The sequence below is a fragment of the Vanacampus margaritifer genome, chromosome 5 (assembly GCF_051991255.1).
Source record: "Vanacampus margaritifer isolate UIUO_Vmar chromosome 5, RoL_Vmar_1.0, whole genome shotgun sequence".
NCBI classification, from domain to species: domain Eukaryota; kingdom Metazoa; phylum Chordata; class Actinopteri; order Syngnathiformes; family Syngnathidae; genus Vanacampus; species Vanacampus margaritifer.
The window spans coordinates 27,650,179-27,668,246 of record NC_135436.1 but is presented as its reverse complement, the minus strand read 5'-3'; the positions used below and the strand labels follow the sequence as shown (position 1 = coordinate 27,668,246).

General features: G+C 41.4%; 1 protein-coding gene across 3 annotated transcripts in view; it reads right to left on the bottom strand.

The window, feature by feature from the left end:
• Window positions 1-18,068, bottom strand: part of cntn5 (contactin 5) — a 144,819-nt gene that overhangs the window by 11,098 nt on the left and 115,653 nt on the right. For all 3 annotated transcript variants that reach the window (XM_077566556.1, XM_077566554.1, XM_077566555.1), the window contains 5 exons: window positions 17,413-17,600; window positions 15,453-15,573; window positions 9,760-9,918; window positions 7,983-8,132; window positions 7,800-7,870 (listed from right to left, as the gene is read on the bottom strand). In XM_077566556.1, the coding sequence (XP_077422682.1) occupies window positions 7,800-7,870; window positions 7,983-8,132; window positions 9,760-9,918; window positions 15,453-15,573; window positions 17,413-17,600 (689 nt within the window). The remainder of the gene's footprint in view (window positions 1-7,799; window positions 7,871-7,982; window positions 8,133-9,759; window positions 9,919-15,452; window positions 15,574-17,412; window positions 17,601-18,068) is intronic.

The window sequence follows — 18,068 nt, the reverse complement described above, 5'->3', positions numbered from 1 at the left end:
TTCAGATATGCTACTTAGACTTGCATAATCAGCCAGCGCAATTCATATCAGGTATGATAAATCCCTTTTGCTGTGCTAATTCCAGCTATTTGCATATACTCGGCAACTTCGCCTGTTTGGCAGATGCAACCCTGAGCGCGCCAAGTTAGATCAGCTTCCAGAGCAATTTTGTGCCTGACAAACCTTCAGTAAATCGGGCCCACGGTTTATCACACCCCTAGATCAGATAGGCTTCAGCTTCAAATAATGAAAAGAACACAAGTGCTCTCTCATTTGTTGTTTTGTTTTTGAGTCGTACAGAGTGAAGGGAAAGGTCATCACACTCACAAGCACTGAAATAAAACCTTCATGCTGCAAGATGAAAAAAAGCTTGTTGGATTTCTTCAGGATTTTACCAGTACGGATACTTGTGTAAAAATACGGAAGAAGATTAGGGCCAGTGAAGAGAAAAAAAGGGTTGGCAGGTTTCTCACTTTATTCTCATAATTCTAACTTTAAAGTGAAAATTCTCACTTTATTCTCAGAATTGTGACATTAAAGGGTTAGGGTCAGAATTCTTACTGAATTCTCAGAAAGTGAGAATTCTGACTTTAATCTCAAAATTCTGACTTCAATCTCAAAATTCTGACTTCAATCTCAAAATTCTGACTTTATTCTCAGAATTCCGATTTTATTCTCAGAATTCAGATTTTGTGACGGAGAGCTGTGAGTTGTGGGTTTAAATCCGAAAGTCACAATTCTGAGAATAAAGTCAGAATTTAGAGATTAAAGTCAAAATTCTCACTTTAAAGTCAGAATTCTGAGAATGAAGTCAGAATCCTGCCAACCTTTTTTCCCCTCTTCACTGGCCCTAATCCTCTTTCGTATATATATATATAACAAAATACTTCAAGTACTGTAGAAGTACTGATTAACAGTAACTCCCCTTAATGTCTTTTTGTCATCATCCGTGGAGTTTGGAAAAAAAACAACCAGTCTGTTTTGGACAAAGTAAGGAGCAGAAGAACAGATATTGCTAGTTTAGTACAGTAATGAGTATTTTTAAATTGTTACTTCCAACCACTGGTCCTAGTGAGGAGCGGGAGGAGGAGGGGCACACGTGGTCATAGCCTGATAAATCAGCTCATGACCAAGCGCTAATGTGCTTGGTGACTGCGAGGCCAACCTTAATGGACGCCCCCGTAGAAAAGCAGCCGGCTGTTTAGTCATTCATCCTGCTTTAACGCCGTCCGGTCGCCCGCCGTCGACCCTTCAGCAGATGATTGCAGAAGCGTTCCCGGACAAGCCAGCGCCGGCAAAAAGGGCCGCGTCTCCTTTAATAAGGGCCACCATCGATCACCTGGCGCCCGCCGCTGATTTATTCCCAAACGTGTTGAGCAGCGACCGGCGGAAATCGCGCACGGGAGGAAAACCAGTTGAGGTTGCAAGAGAGAGGAGCTTGTCAAATTTATGGATGACAGCGAGGCGTAGTGGAGAGACATCATCACATTCATATTTCTTATCGCTCGCTCACATGAGTGAAGACCTCCACCAAGGCCGACGGAAAGCACCAATTGCGTCTGATGCGGTAAATCGAGTCCAAGAAGGTTCCTTCCTCCGGTAAAAGGAAGCAAAATGTTAGAAACTGTTCTGAGTGTGAGGGAGTGCAGTTGCACGACCACAATAGTCAAAATCTATCCGTACTCTGGCCGCATTTCCTCTAAACCTGTTAATGAAACCGAAAATCGTGATACTATAAAGTGTCCCTTGAAACGTTAGGATTGCGCTTTCCAACTCTGAGAATTTGTGTCCTAATCCAGAAACAGCTGAATAGGCTTCAGTGCATCATTATTCATTTTTATAAAAATTGTAAGCTTGAATTCATGGTACATTTCTCCTCCAAATCCGTGTCATGTTCCTACTTTGACGGTGACAAGCATCACAAGGAGAGGAAGAAACATGCCTAATATAACTAATAATTCTGAAATTGTGGCCTCTCCAAGCTCATTTACGTCAACAGTATGGGAGCATTTCGGTTATTTGGTTGAGACTGAGATTGAGATCACGTCAAAGCTTGAAATATCATAGTTTGCTAGCCGAAATTAGCATTTTGCGACTCATCAAAACACATTGAATAGCAAAACTGATAATAAAACATTTGGAAGAGTCTCCGATTGGTGGAGACGGTCCCAAAAAATCACTCGCTGGGGTCACGTCACCTTACTGCGGGCAGACAGAGGTCGAGGGAAGCTCTGTGCTAATTACGCCACATCAGCTAGCTAGCAAAGAGCTTCGGCTGGCTACTAGTGCGCCAAAACACATTGTGGAGTTGCCCCACAATGTGACTAATCATTTCCGTGGCGGCACATGAGCTACATTTCTGACAAGAATTCTTCATTCTCACAGAAGGATGACAATAAAAGATTGAGCAGCCGGGCTCTTTGCTAAGCTAACAGGCTAGCGCATTTAGCATTGAAATGGGTGACAGATGACACGTCTGACTTTGTTCAGTACACACTTTGGACTGATTGTCAGTCAAGTATAGGGCATATTCTTCACATTTGACTTGAAGTATGTTATCAATGTATGTTTGAACTGTAGAAAGCTAGCTTAATCATTCAAAACACTGCACATTTGACGGTTGTTTTTTTTTGGGGGTGGGGTCTGGAAGAGACAAATGCTATTTTCATTCCTCTCAATGGGGAAAGTTGATCTGAGATGCGAGCGACTTGCGGTCAAGGAACTAATTAAACTCGTGAGTCAAGCTAGCGGTGCATTAATATGCTAATTGGACTCCAGCCAACAATATGTTACGCCGACCCCCGCCGATCGACACCAGCAGGCATCCATCCCATCTGGATGGCGCTCGCCCCTCCATCAGGCGCCCACGGCCCACGTTTCCATCGCACTGCTTCTCCCAGTGGCAGTTGGGCTGCCAGGCACTAGTTAATAACGACGAGTTGATTCCACATCTGTTCACCCCCCCCCCCCCCCTTTGCAAAAGTGTCCTTCAACCCATCTTAATTACAAATTCTTGGCCTTGCTCATAGACATTCGGGACGTGCCGCCTAAAGCCCCCTCGCCAACCTAACTCCCGACCCGTCTGCGGGCCGAGCCTGCAAGAAGTTCACTCCAATTTCCTCTTGGCTTGCCAACAGATTTATTAGCTTTAGCGGGAGATTACAACCACATTAATACGCATCCACGGGTTCATCCGGGCCAGGTCTGACCCGCTGTCTTCTTCCCCTTCTTCTTCTTCTAGGACCCAATTGCATATTCGCTGCATCTTCATCACTGCGACAAGGGTCCCAGGTGGGCTGCGGGGACCGCCTCGTCAGCACATTTGTCAAGTGTGACCAAGGTGAGCCTCCCCCCACCCAAGTCTGAGACCCTCCATGCATCATCACACTTGCAAATATCCTCATCCTTTATACTGAAAAGGATACAGTGATGCCTTAAGATGACCGTGCTCACAATGCAAAACACTCACATCTCAAATCATTTTTTTCTATTGAAATGAATGGAAAGGCCATTAATCCGTTATAAACTCTGCACAAGAAAACACACTTGAGGTTTTTGTTTTTTTAATAAGGGAAATAGCACTTATATTTATGGAAGAGGATTAGGGCCAGTGAAGAAAAAAAAAAGGTTCTCACTATTCTCAGAATTTTGACTTTGTGACGTACAGCTATGAATTGTGGGGGGGAAGTCACAAAGTCAGAATTCTTACAAGTGAGAATTCTGACTTTAAAGTCAGAATTCTTACAAGTGAGAATTCTGACTTTAAAGTCAGACTTTAAAGAATTCTGAGATTAAAGTCAGAATTCTCACTTTAAAGTCAGAATTCTTACAAGTGAGAATTCTGACTTTAAAGTCAGACTTTAAAGAATTCTGAGATTAAAGTCAGAATTCTCACTTTAAAGTCAGAATTCTCACTTTAACGTCAGAATTCTGAAATTAAAGTGCCAACCCTTCTTTTCCCTCTTCATTGGCCCTAATTATTTTCCGTAAATATTGTACTCTTCAAAAAATGTAAATAATAAAACAAAATATAAAATAAAAAATACAAAAAAAAAAAAGAGTTGACGGAAGTTTGCGCTTGCAAGTCTAAGCAAAAAAAAAAGTGTCAATTGTCATTCATATAATAAAGTCTATTATGATTGATCGTTATTTAACTAGCTTTAAAACTTCAAGTTTATTAAATTAATTATGCAAATGGATTTATGCGAGTGTTAATGGAACAAAATATTTATGATTCAGTTAGCAAAAAAAATGCTATATTACCATTATTATGCCAATTACAGAAATGATTTTGTTTTTTCCCTCTAATTAAGTTTCCCCCCCCCCCCACCTCACAATTCAACGTCTTTATTACATTCTGTGTTTAGCGCTGCGGCTGAACGTCCCCCGGGTCCAATGAGATAATCCTCTTTATCTCGGACGGGAGCGTCTTATTACAGTAATCACTTCTACCTCTGCTCTGGCGGAAAACAATCGTGCTTTAGCTCGCTGCTCTGCTCGCAGGGTTTCTTTGCTAAAAAAAAAAATACAACAAATCCTGTTTCAAAGCCAGTATTGACCCTAACCCCGCCCCCCCCCCCCGCACATGATGTAAAAGTAAAACAATCTCTTTTGTCATTGACATTCATTGAAAGTAATACATGGATAAGTCACAGCTTCCCTGAAAATATATCGAGTGTGTGTCCATACTAATACTATTGTTTTTATTCCGGGCTAATTCGTTATTGATTTTGCCCTGCAGGGACGGGCGTAGCAGCTCTGGCTATATCGGTAAATCAGCAAATAAGATCACACACACCTGATAAAGTGTTTGTTTAAAATAAAAATGCTGCTTTGCATTCTGCTCACGTCGATGTCATCGAAACATTTGTGCTGTTGATTACTCGGTGTTACCTCTGCCAAGGCGGTTTTGCATTTGTTGTTGAAGGTTTTGCTGCTGTGGTACAGAGTTTTTATTATTATTATTTTTTACTGATTTTGACAGGATGGGAATTTTTTCGGGGGGGCTATCTCATGTTTTTGTTATAGTGGACGACCAGGAAAGTATGGCTGTAACGTGTTGTAAATTTACCAAGCTTATATGTGACATTTTTAACATGAACGTCATGAAAATCAACTTGCAAACGGGATTGGTTAGCCAGGATCCAATCATGAACCAGAAGTGTTGACATCATCCACATTATGCGTTATTGTATTTCTTTATTTATATTTCTTTATTTATGTATTTTTAAATGAATAATAATAAATAATAAATACATTTATCTCATTGAATATCTGGTTGATTGGTTATAACAATTTATTTGGATAAATAATTGTTGAATTATAATTAAATTAGAAATAAAATAATCCATAAAACTATTTGAAGGGTCTACATTCCATTTATTTTTATATTTATTTTATTTTATTTATTTTGTATTTTGTATCTAGCTTACTCATTCACCTCGCTTGGAGTCTGTACAAAGCCAAATAAAAAGTCAAATGTGCATCCTTCAATGTGCACTAAGAACACGGACATCTTGCATTATGTTATGCATAATTCATATACGCTTTGTGTATCTTTACAGGACTATTTGCCCACTTCAGATGCCCACTTAAATGTTGAATAAACTGTTCATAATTCCCTCCACCTTGACTAAGCCTCCTAATTAACATGAGTTTGATGAATGTCATCCTCCTGGCTATTGACACTGGAGACCGTTTGTGTCTCGTTTTGTTGGATCGAACTTCAGCGTTCGATATGGCGGGCAACAGAATTCTGTTAACTGGTTTGCAGCATCAGGTGGGCACCGGTAAGTAGTTTAGATCCTATTTGGCTAACAAAACTTTTTGTGCGAGCCTTGGTTGCTCTAAATCATGCGCTGTCCAATGGTGTTCCACAGGGGTCAATTCTAGGGCCTCTGCTTTCTTCACGGATTCCATCTTAAGGAAACATGGAATTTTCTTGGATGACTGTCAGATAAAGTGTTCTACATATAAAGGTGAGTTGAGTCATTGGTTAATTCCAAACACAGGCAGATACGCGCACTGTAACGTCCCTGCTTCCCTTCCTTACTTGTGAATAATTCATGAATTTTAATATAAAAATTCTGACGCATGCACAAGGTGTGCATTCATCTGTGCTGTTGTCCATGATGCAAATAAGGGATGGTGGGGCCGTTGGCGGAGGCCTGTGCTCCACTGAGTGTCATTCTATTTTCATTTGGATCCATTTTTAGGTGGAACAACCCCAGACTCTTGTCAAGGTTTCATCCCACACTGAAAAACTTTCCTCAGAGTTTTAATTAGAGACCACTCTTGACGGTTGCAAGACGGACGCGACGTCGCTAATCGACTCGAGTGCAGCCGAGTGTAAAGGCTTGTGATTATTTTGCAAAATGTTCAAAATCGTTCAACCGTTTTGTTGGAGGCTTTGGAGGCAGCCACATCCATCAACCGCGCTTGATCCCCAGCCCCGCATCCCGTTCTACTCCCCCCAACATGTGACAGGTATTCCCAGGTAAGACAAAGTGACAAATGCTAATGAAAGGCGCGGGCAGCAGCGGCTTGCGCGTACCCATTAAGTCACATTCATGGCTGCGGAATTCATGAGGAGCTCACGGTGAAGCTGGCACAGAGCTGGGGGTGGAATGGACTCGAACCCGGACACCTTATTGGCCCTCTCCATTAAATTATGTTTCTTTGAGAGGCGCAAGACATCATGAAAGCATTTCACCTGAAAACATCAAGGACAAAGAAAAAGTATATTTCTCTAGGTTTCCATTTTGCAGCAATTAGCATTAGAATATAGCTAAGTTTCATCATTATTCACAAACCTGTTGAAAACACTGGCAAAAAGAGCTTGTTGTCAACATGGCCCTAGTTGATCTCTTATATTCTGCTGCCACCTGCTGGCCGTTTTTGTAATAACTACCGTCAAGCATTCTCTTCGGTTCAGAGGCTGCATCAAAGCCATTTGTATGCTCTAGCATAAAAAATATAAAAAACGTATAAATACGTCTTTTGACACTTAAAACATTTAAAATAGAATGTATTTATACGTTTATGGGAGCAAATGAGTTAATGACCGTCAATTATACGTGGATTTGAACTATTTTAGAGCACGGCGGGCCTGCTCTAAAAACAGATGACCAATGATGGGACATTGTGATTTTCTAGGAATGTCTAGGAATGAAGACTGTAAGTGATTATTTAATCAGACTAGAGTATCATTCATTATTAACTCCCCCCCAATATTTTTCATCTTTCTTTCCTTTGATCCTTCCTCTGGTCTCCCGACAACGTCACAACTCTGGCGGGACTCTGAAATATCCGGTTCTGAGATTTATAACAGGTTTCAGGTGAATTAAAGAGCACACACTCACACGCACGCGCAGACCCACACACACACACACACGAGAAAAAAATAGAGCGATGATGATAGCATGTTGACTCAGGAAGGATGCCGAATGAATAATGCTGTGCTTTAAAAAAATAAAGAAAAAGAGACAACAACAACAAAATTGTTATTTCAGAAGTGGGTCTCAAAATGGTCGCCCTTCACATTGATCAGAACCCAAGAAATAGCTTTTACTTTCAAAAAGGTTGGCAACGCCTCGTCTAAATCAACAGGGATTGCTCTTTGAAACATACTGGCTGAAAAAAATGTGACAAAAATGAAATGTTTCTTTGAAGCTGTCTGTCTTAAGGCTCCAGTGGTCACGGTGACATTCGAGTCCCCTCACCCCACTTCGCGCTACAAAAAAAAAAAAAAAAGAAAAAAAAAAGAAAAAAAAAAAGAATCAAGCTGGCGCACCGCTTACCTCCCATGAGATGACCAGTTCGTGCCTGCGGCCATTCCCGCCACTCACATTCGCCGGCGCCACTGAGGGCACTGAAGACCATAAAAGAAAAGTTTTCACATTACACACCTCGAAGGCACAATCCAATAAAAAAAAACAAAAAAAACATTCCCTATTCTTTATGTAGCAGTGGCTCGAGGGTACCTGCTTCTTTAGTCCGGACTCCTCGAGAAGGAGAGCTGGGATCTCCCGTCCCGATGGCGTTGCTGGCGACCACTCGGAACTCGTACTCCACCCAGGGGTTGAGTTCTACGGCCACGGCCGACTCCAGGTCCCCGGTGACGGGCTCCGGGTCTGCAACGGGGGGAGAATTTCAAATCACATATTTGACTCCAAATCCAAAGGTGGCAAAAAAAAAAAAAGAAAACATTTATTAATTTTTTTTAATTGATTTGTTGGATTTAAAAAAAAAAAAAAAAAAGGAGAGCAATGATGATGTCAAATCAAATGAACAATACTGAGCTCTCCTGTAGAAAAAAAACAAAAAAAAACAAAGGTGGCAAAAATACTCAAAGTCTGTCTGTACTTAACTCATTCAATCACAGCCATTTTCACTGAAGCAACCCGCTTCGCTCCCGGCTGTTTTACTGGATTTTGACTGATTTTGCAAGGCCCGCAGAGTATTGTGTTTTATTGCTATAAAAACATCTGTCTCTTCTTCTAAAAAAAATACATATTTGTATTTGTTTCCGTTTTGCCGCAATTAGCATTACAATGTAGCTAAGTTTCATCAATATTCAAATTCCCGGTGAAAACAATTCCTGGCCGTTTTTTTTTGTAATAACTACCATTGCTTTAAGCGACCTCTTCATGTCAGAAGCTGCATCAAAGCCTTCTGTGTGCTCTTGCATAAAAAAACATGAGAAAAAAAACACGTGCAAATACGTTTTTGGGGAGTGAAGGACAAAGTATTACAAACGTGTTTACACGTCTTTGGGTTTGACTGAGTTAAGTAGAGGTAAAGATACTTATGTAAAAAAAAGTTTTCTGCCTTGAAATTCCCCAAGAAAACAGTCAACCAATCAGTCAAGCTCTCATCTGCTGTTTATCTCTCTATGCGCATTCTTTTTACACCATGTTGTAAATGGAAGTTGAGAATTGCAACTATCCTATTTTGCAAATAAAGAGCATAAAGGGGTAGAAGTAAAAAGTTGTCTAAAAAATTAATATGCAAATGATAATTCACGCGATATAAGAATAAACTATTTGTCCTTCATGACTTGCCACCATTGTTTACAACACACCGTGTAGCCATTGTTTTCATATTTAATCCAGCGTTCAGAGCCATGAAAACAAGACAAAAGAGAGCATTAAATATTTAGCTTTGCATATTTTTTCTTCACTGGGTGGTCACAACCTGCTTTCTGTGGTTTGTCTGAAAACGGCTTCCAGAGCACATTTCAATCCGTCGTCGGCAACGTTTTACACGGAGCTGAGCTTTCGTAATCCCGAGGGCGGATAAAACGCGCTTGTGAACGTATTTGCTAATCCTCAGTGGCGCTACGTGCTAACGAAGCGTCATCCGGCGAAAGCTGTTGTTATTATCGCAACCGAGTCGAGTACGGCGACAGCATCCTGGAGATGCGCTCACGATACATCCAGATTAGGTTTCTCACAATCATGCTAATTTGCATAAATTCTGAGCTTCCGTCTACGCTTGAATGCTAATTGTTGCCTTTGGTGTTAAAATACAGAATATAAGCACATATGCCAAATAAGCATGAATACACAGCATCTCCTAATTGAGGCCAAAAAGGTTACTGGCAGATACAAAGCATGACATAAAATACAACCCCGCATTTTTTTTGTTGCTGCTGAAATACAACTAGTTGAATTGACCTCTGATTAATTTGCTCTGGGATTCGAAAGTTTTCGAGTTCAGTCCAAAATCATTTCGCGCGGTGGGCTCCGCATTGTTTACCTGTTTTGACCGTTTGCCATCCTAATGAAAAGGGGCTGCGTGCCTGTAGGTGGTAGGTACTGATGGGACTGTGGTTGTCCAGGCCGCGGGTCCACGACAGAGTGGCGGTGGTCTCGGTGATCTCCTCCACGATCACCACACCGGGAGGGCCAGGAGGACCTGAAATGTTGAGAAAGATGAGAAGATCAAATGAGATGGTTTGCATTTTTTTTTTAGCTTCTTCACCAAGAGTGGTAGCAGCGATGTCAAGAGTGTGGAAGAGATACCAGGACACAGGGTAGACTGCTAGACACTTGCCCTGGCCCGGAATTGAAATTGTGGTACCAGTCGCAGTGTACTTCACCTCCTATTAGTCACGCAATGGCAACCGGACATTTTCATGAATTTATAGAACCCCGGACCGCCAAACAGGACGTAAGAAAATTGTCTGTACTCCCAAATGTCCTACCAAAAGAGGACATTTGGTCACCCTAACATGGAAGAGATACCAGGCTACAAACCAGTACAATAAGAGGGGGAGAGAGATTCAAAAGTCTGGACTAACCTTGGAATAAGCATTGCTGAGAGTGCATACAGGCAAGTGGAATCAATACGGAGAGACAGGCCAGTGAACCAGGAGAGTTTTGGGAAACCAAAATATCATACAATTACAATTACATGGGTCTCATCAGCAGCATGCCTGGATGTTATACGGAGCGCATACAGACTTGTGAATGTGATCCCAGGCTAGCTAGGGGGTGATGAGACATCTTTGTAGGGCTGTGCTAAACCGAAAGCAAAATCTTGTCTCATCTTCAGCATAGCCGGACAACATAGGGAGTGCATACAGACACACGGAAGAGCTACCCAAAAACAGGAATTGCCAAGGAAAGCACCACTGAGCTGCACGTGCTATGGCAACATCTGTCGTCACCTCCAGAGCATGCCCTGGCATTGTAAGGAGTTCATACAGGCACAAAGGAGCGATACCAGGAAACAGCCCGAGGTACCTTCTGTTGGGGGAGTGCATAGAAGGTGCACAGACAAGATATCAAGGAAGCTTGGGGTAGACCAAAGCATAGGAATATCAGTGGACTTCCACACAGGTATCAAATGTTGTAGGGAGTACATACATATGTACAACATAGGGAGTGCATACAGACACACGGAAGAGCTACCCAAAAACAGGAATTGCCAAGGAAAGTCCCACTGAGCTGCACGTGCTATGGCAACATCTGTCCTCACCTCCAGAGCATGCCCTGGCATTGTAAGGAGTTCATACAGGCACAAAGGAGCGATACCAGGAAACAGCCCGAGGTTCCTTCTGTTGGGGGAGTGCATAGAAGGTACACAGACAAGATATCAAGGAAGCTTTGGGTAGACCAAAGCATAGGAATATCAGTGGACTTCCACACAGGTATCAAATGTTGTAGGGAGTACATACATATGTACAACATAGGGAGTGCATACAGACACACGGAAGAGCTACCCAAAAACAGGAATTGCCAAGGAAAGTCCCACTGAGCTGCACGTGCTATGGCAACATCTGTCGTCACCTCCAGAGCATGCCCTGGCATTGTAAGGAGTTCATACAGGCACAAAGGAGCGATACCAGGAAACAGCCCGAGGTTCCTTCTGTTGGGGGAGTGCATAGAAAGTACACAGACAAGATATCAAGGAAGCTTGGGGTAGACCAAAGCATAGGAATATCAGTGGACTTCCACACAGGTATCAAATGTTGTAGGGAGTACATACATATGTACAACATAGGGAGTGCATACAGACACACGGAAGAGCTACCCAAAAACAGGAATTGCCAAGGAAAGTCCCACTGAGCTGCACGTGCTATGGCAACATCTGTCGTCACCTCCAGAGCATGCCCTGGCATTGTAAGGAGTTCATACAGGCACAAAGGAGCGATACCAGGAAACAGCCCGAGGTACCTTCTGTTAGGGGAGTGCATAGAAGGAACACAGACAAGATATCAAGGAAGCTTGGGGTAGACCAAAGCATAGGAATATCAGTGGACTTCCACACAGGTATCAAATGTTGTAGGGAGTACATACATGCAGGTGCTAGCTAAAGATACAATTACTTGGGTCTTATCAGGAGCATGCCTGGGTGTTACAGGGAGTGCATACAGGCTTGTGAATGTGATACCAGGCTAGCTAGACGGTGATGGAACATCTTTGTAGGGCTGTGCCAAACCAAAAGCAGAATCTCGTCTCTCATCTTGAGCATGGCCATACAGTATAGGGAGTGCATACAGGCACACAGAACAGCCACCCAACAACAGGAATAGCCAAGGAGAGTCCCACTGAGCTGCACGTGCTATGGCAACATCTGTCGTCACCTCCAGAGCATGCCCTGGCATTGGAAGGAGCGCATACAGACACAAAGGAGAGATACCAGGAAACAGGCAGTGCACTAGGGTGAATGAAGCAGCGCGTGGCTCCTTCTGCTGGGGGGAGTGGTACAAGTTTGGGGTAGACCAAAGCATAGGAATAGCAGTGGACTGCCACACAGAGAGTATGTTGTAGGGAGTACATACATGGACAATTTAGAGTCTTCAGTGGAAGCATGCTGTTGAAATGTGGAAGGAAGCCAGACTACCCAGAAGCATAGCAAGAATATGAAAACGTCACACAGGAAAACTGGAGATGGGATTTGAACCAAGAACCTCGGCGCTGTGAGGCGTGCTGCTTACAAGACGACTTGTCGAGACCAGAGGCAATTCCCACAAATTGGCCAGTGGGCATTCATAAACAACATTCTGCTCCAGTCGGAATCAATACACAACTGCTGGATATGAGAATGATGTCATCATGAAGGCAATTACACAAACGAATTAGCATGAGTAGCCGTAATCTTGTAATCTCCCTCAACTCACCAAACAAACAAACAAACAAACAAAGCCGACTGAACAGCAAACACAATCAGAGCTGATCTGAGAGAGGAACACGTTGCCTTTTTGGGGGGGAAGCCTTTAGATGTCAGAACTCGCCGTGTTCCAATAAAAGCGAACATATGTTTACCTGCGTCTAGTTTAGTGAACGCCATCATCGCGGCAAACGCGGGGACTCGGGGGAAGGCTGAGGTGGGTCGAACAGCTGGCGTTCTTTCCAATGAAAGGCAATGTGCTGTGTCCCCGGCAAGGTGTCCCGTTAGAAGGTTACCGTAAAAGTGGCTCGCTGACGAATGGAAATGAGAACACGCTCGGAACGCAGCGCGCGGCTGCAGTTGCAAAGCTAACCTGGAGCTAGTTATGATCGTAGCATCAGTGCCATCATCACACGGTTACAATCACGATTAGAAAAGGTGTGATGGATGCTTACAAACAAAGCATCGCCTAAAAGTTGCCATATATCACACCTCAAGTGAAGTAAAAATGTCATTTGAAGTACTTATAGTAGCAATAGTGGCGGCCATTATCTACGATTGCAGCACACGGCGTTGAATTTAGCGACCAAGGTCTAGTTGGTGTAGCTGCAATCCGGCTCCCCTTAAAGCCCGCAGCGTTGGATGAGGCAAGTCTTTGAACAGATATATAGTGAGAGTCCACTGGGAGTTTGGTTGTTTTGTGTCAGTCGACCTGGCCTGGATGGGGGGGGGGGATGCGGGGTTGCTGCGAGCTAGCCTGAAGAAGCTAGCAGCTCGTGAGCTAGCGGCAAGTCCTTAAAAATTTAGTGCAGCCGTCCAGGGACGAGTGAATTCTTTCAACTAGGAAGCCATTCCACAATGGAATGAAATGCTATTTATTTTTTAGCTATGGAAAATAACTAGGAAATGAACAGGAATAGTAGTAGATGGAGAGTAGATAGCTACAATATGCGTAAATAGCAAAAAAACATGCACAGTTGTTGGGACATTCCTAATAATAATTAATAATAATTACACTTTATAAAACTAGTTTCATTTCTTCACTTTTGTTATGATTTGAATATATGCACAAAAGTGGAAGTAGAAGCTCAAATCATTATCCTAGTTTTCATGCTAACAAAAGCTAGCATTGCCGTTGGCCCAGCAGTATGTGGGGCATTAAAACACTGTTGAAAAATCATTAAAAAAACAAAACCTACATCGGTACTATTCTTGCTCTGACATAAAATATTGCGATCCTGAAAGGGTGGTCATAAATAAATAAATAAATATACTATACAAAAGTAAAGCACAGAGACCTGGAAAAATCTATCGTACAGCAACATAACATTATTACATGTACTTCGTTCCTACCAATGGCTGAAAACAAGTATGTTTCTCGGCAAAAGTTTGAAAAAGCCAGCCACGGAGACCAGAGTCCCAAACGGTCGCTTCGCTTTGCGGCGTCAACAATATGGTGGATATCAAATTAAGAGCGCTTCCAGTCATCCAGCAAAATCAAACCCAATTTACTTTGCGCTGGATGACAGGTCCTGTCAGCTCCGCTTAAGACCAACCTTGCGAACACGGGGCCAGCCAGACTCTCACACTACAATATTCATAGACTCGCTTCAATTAAAAATAAACGACATACTTCCATAAATGTTAAATGTTTGAATTGTAATTAATCGCATGACTTCAACTCACGATTAATCGCAGATTTTATATCTGTTCTAAAAGTACGATAAAATGTTTTTTTCAAAGTTTCGTACTCTTGTTAACATAAAAGTGGGGAAAAACGACACCGAACCCATCTTTCTTTCACAGAAACGTGCTATTCGTGTCGTTTTTGGATGTGGATACAGAGATCACACTCATTCAATATTTAGGCTATACAACTAAAAACTTTCAAATTTAATGATTTGATGGAGTTTAACCGCCTTCAAATAATGTATAAAGCCTATCATGAAATGTTACCAATTAACATGCAAATCAAATTCATTGAAAGGGAAAGTGAGTACAAATTAAGAGAAACAGATATTTTTTGCCAAACCGAAATACAGAACAAAACAAAAAAGAACGATGCATTTCAACTCAAGGTTTCAGTTTGTGGAACAATCTGGATTCTAAAACTAAATCATCTCATTGTATTTGTATTTAAAAAAAAAAAAGTATAAACGCAAAATTACTGGAAAAATATATATAGCACAATTTTGTCTAATTGTTACATTGAAAGCGCCTTGACTGCTTGCTGGCATTTATTTTGTGTTGATCATTTTTTTGTGTTGATTAGGAGCAGATATAAATTTTACTTCTTTCTGTCCCCTTTCATATCTTTTTTTAAAAATAATTAAATAAAGAATTTTGAATTTTGAATTGAAAATGTGAAATAAAAATATGGCTGCATCTTTTAGTCATTGATACAGTAATTTCATAATAATTCATAAACTTGAGTTAAAATAAAAAGATGCACTGTACTGTAAAAAAAAAAACCGAGTGTGATATTGGTTTGTGTTGAGGTCATTTTTCTGCCACTAGATGGCATAATTGCATTTGTAGATCAGCGCATTTTTCTTTTTATATTAAGAGCTATCTAATGTTTAACATGAAGTAACTTGTGAAATTACTACTAAATTTTGACATAGACGTGTCTGCTGCATTGCAACTGGAATTCCCCCATTACAGGTTTTTCAAATGAGGGGCGGTCATTAATCCTGAGTTTAAAAAATGAGTGCCCCTAAAAATAAAGCACTAATTTTGACACCCCTAATACATACGCAGTATATGTAGCCATAATCCGATATAATATCCAAATATAATATTTGTGGCTCCAATATGACATCAAAGGAGCTCACCTCGAACAAGAAGTTCCGACTCTGCGCTCATGGTGTCGGCGCTGGTCTGGGCCCTGCAGCCGTACTTCCCAGCATGCTTCAGCAAAATGCTCCTAATCATCAAATCCACCGTGGACGACTGCTGCAAAGACATACAAGTCAGACATGAGAAGGATCCGGAATGCGCTTGAAAGGAAACCGTGCAATTCCTTTACATCTCGGAGCTCAAGCGGCTGGGAAAAAAAAGAAAAAAAAAAAAAGAAAAAAAAGATTCCTGTTAAATTCAGCCGCTCGTTCCTGGGTTTTCGGGTTTTTTTTTTTTTTTTCTTCTTCCTTTTTGCTCTGGGAAATGAGAAGTGCCGTAGGCTGCAAACCCATGCGGGCTCCTTGCAAGGCTGCTTAGCATCGATCCCGATTAAAATTGCAAAGCGTGCCTCCACCGCCAACAGGGAGGTGCTGCTCAATGTCATCCAGTGGCGAGACGACGACTTGTCAGGACAGGTGTGACTTAAAAACATGCCTCCTGCATTTGGGGCCTGCGGACTGTAGGTGCAAGTTTCAAGCAAGTCCCGCGGTACTGGAGCAAAAAAAAAAAAAAAAAATCAAGCAAGCCAAGTCCAGCTCCCACCAGAGGTGATTGTAGGATCAGAGGTTTTACGGGTGCTGAGCTCCCGCCTGGGAAGATACATTTCACTCTTTTGGACATTTGAATGCATTTCCATTCCCACATTCATCAAACAAAGACTTTTATTTAATTTTTTGCAAAAGTCTGTCATGAAACCATCACAACTAAAAAAAAAAGGCTATTTAAATGTTGAGCCACAGCCAAAGAGGAATGGATTGGATTTTTATGCTAAATATATTATTATTATTTTTTTTTTTTCTTCTGGAGAGCTCAGTATTGTTCATTCGGTAATTTTACCGATTTGACATGTCATCATCATTGCTCTCCCTTTTTTTTTTTTTATAAATATATTATTATAATAGTGGTGTCTGACAACTCATTTTGATATAGCAAAATGCACATTAACATTATGACTTTTCTTAGCGACTGCTACAACAAAGATAGACCCTGGACTTTTACTGTACCATATTTTATAGATTATACAGAGTAAGGCACAGTTTTTTTTTTTCATAGTTTGGCTGATCTTGTGACGATGTGTCTATATTAAAATTAGAGCTCGGACTGGCCAAAATTCCTGTTCCATAATTGTGTTGACCTTCTTTTGACGGTCGACCAAAAAAAAAAAAAAAAAAAAAGTTAATACAATACAGTACAACAAGAAGAGTGATACGTAGTCATGCGTTACCACTGGTGGCCAGAAGGTGGCGGTAATGCACCAAAAGTATTTTCCAACCGCCAAAGTAAAGTAGAAGACGAAATGGAAAAAAGAACTAGCATGTGGCTTACTTCCACCACAACAAGGATTTACTGCACCAATCGTCACAATAACCGACCAGGATTCTACTTTTGGCCACAAGGTGACGAGGATTCTCGTTAAGAAGGTAAGCCATTTTAAACTAAAAACAAAATCTTATCCCGAATAAGCCGATGTTTTTTGTGTGTGTTCGGAAAGGCAGAGCGGGCTCCCCTCGTTCATTTCCAAACATTATGCTTGTGCTTGGACTGTTTCCATACGTACTTCCTGATGTACTGTATTTAGGAACGTGATTTTTTTTTGGGGCACTCTGAATAACCGAATAGCACATTTCAGCAACGTTTCCAAACGGTCGGCGTGAAGCTGGGCACGCAACACACGCACAATTAGGGAACAGGGATTTTTTCGTGAAATAAATTTTCCCAAAAATAAAAAAAGAAAAAAAAATGTAAACTACAGTTAAAAATAATACAAATAAATTAAAAATTAATTAATTAATTAATAGAAATATATATATATATTTTAAAACAACACTACCACATCCAAATAAAAACAATTATTTCTAAATGCAAAATAATGACCAAAGTGACATTCCTGCTTACTTTGGCTCGGACGGTCTGGATGTACTCAAAGTGTCCGCCGGCCTGATGGAAGCTGATTGGCTTGTGGTTGAAGATCCACTGGAAGGTGACGTCCAGCGAGGTGTCATGCGTGGCCTTGCAGCTCAGCACCACGCTCTCGCCAACGGTCACCTCCACGCGGCTCGGGCTCAGCTCCACGCGCATGGCCTCTGCAAGCGCAAAGCTGCTGCACTGTCACCTCAGAAGGAGAGCCCAGCTTTGGCTGTGACGTCATCAGGTGGTTGCTAGGCAGAGTTCCTGGGGCTTGATATCAACTGCCCCGAGGAACTACTTCATTAGAATGCTGGCAAATGAGTTGATTTTATGTTGTACGGTGCTTAGTTTCTTTTTTATAAACTGGAATATTACAGTTTTCTTTTTTGTTTTTTTTCAAAAGATAAATGACTTTTTTTTTTTTTTACAACACTTAACATAAACAAGACCACCAAAATTGTGATATTTTCATAATGAAGTAAAACTAAAAAAAAAAAAAAAAAAAAGAAAAAATCCATCCTTCCATTATCTGAACCTCTTATTATTGTGGGGAAAAAAGGAAAAATAACAATGTATCTCTTATATGGCACAAATTATTATTAAAATAGACTTTTTCCCTAAAATTAGGATTTTTTTTTCATGAT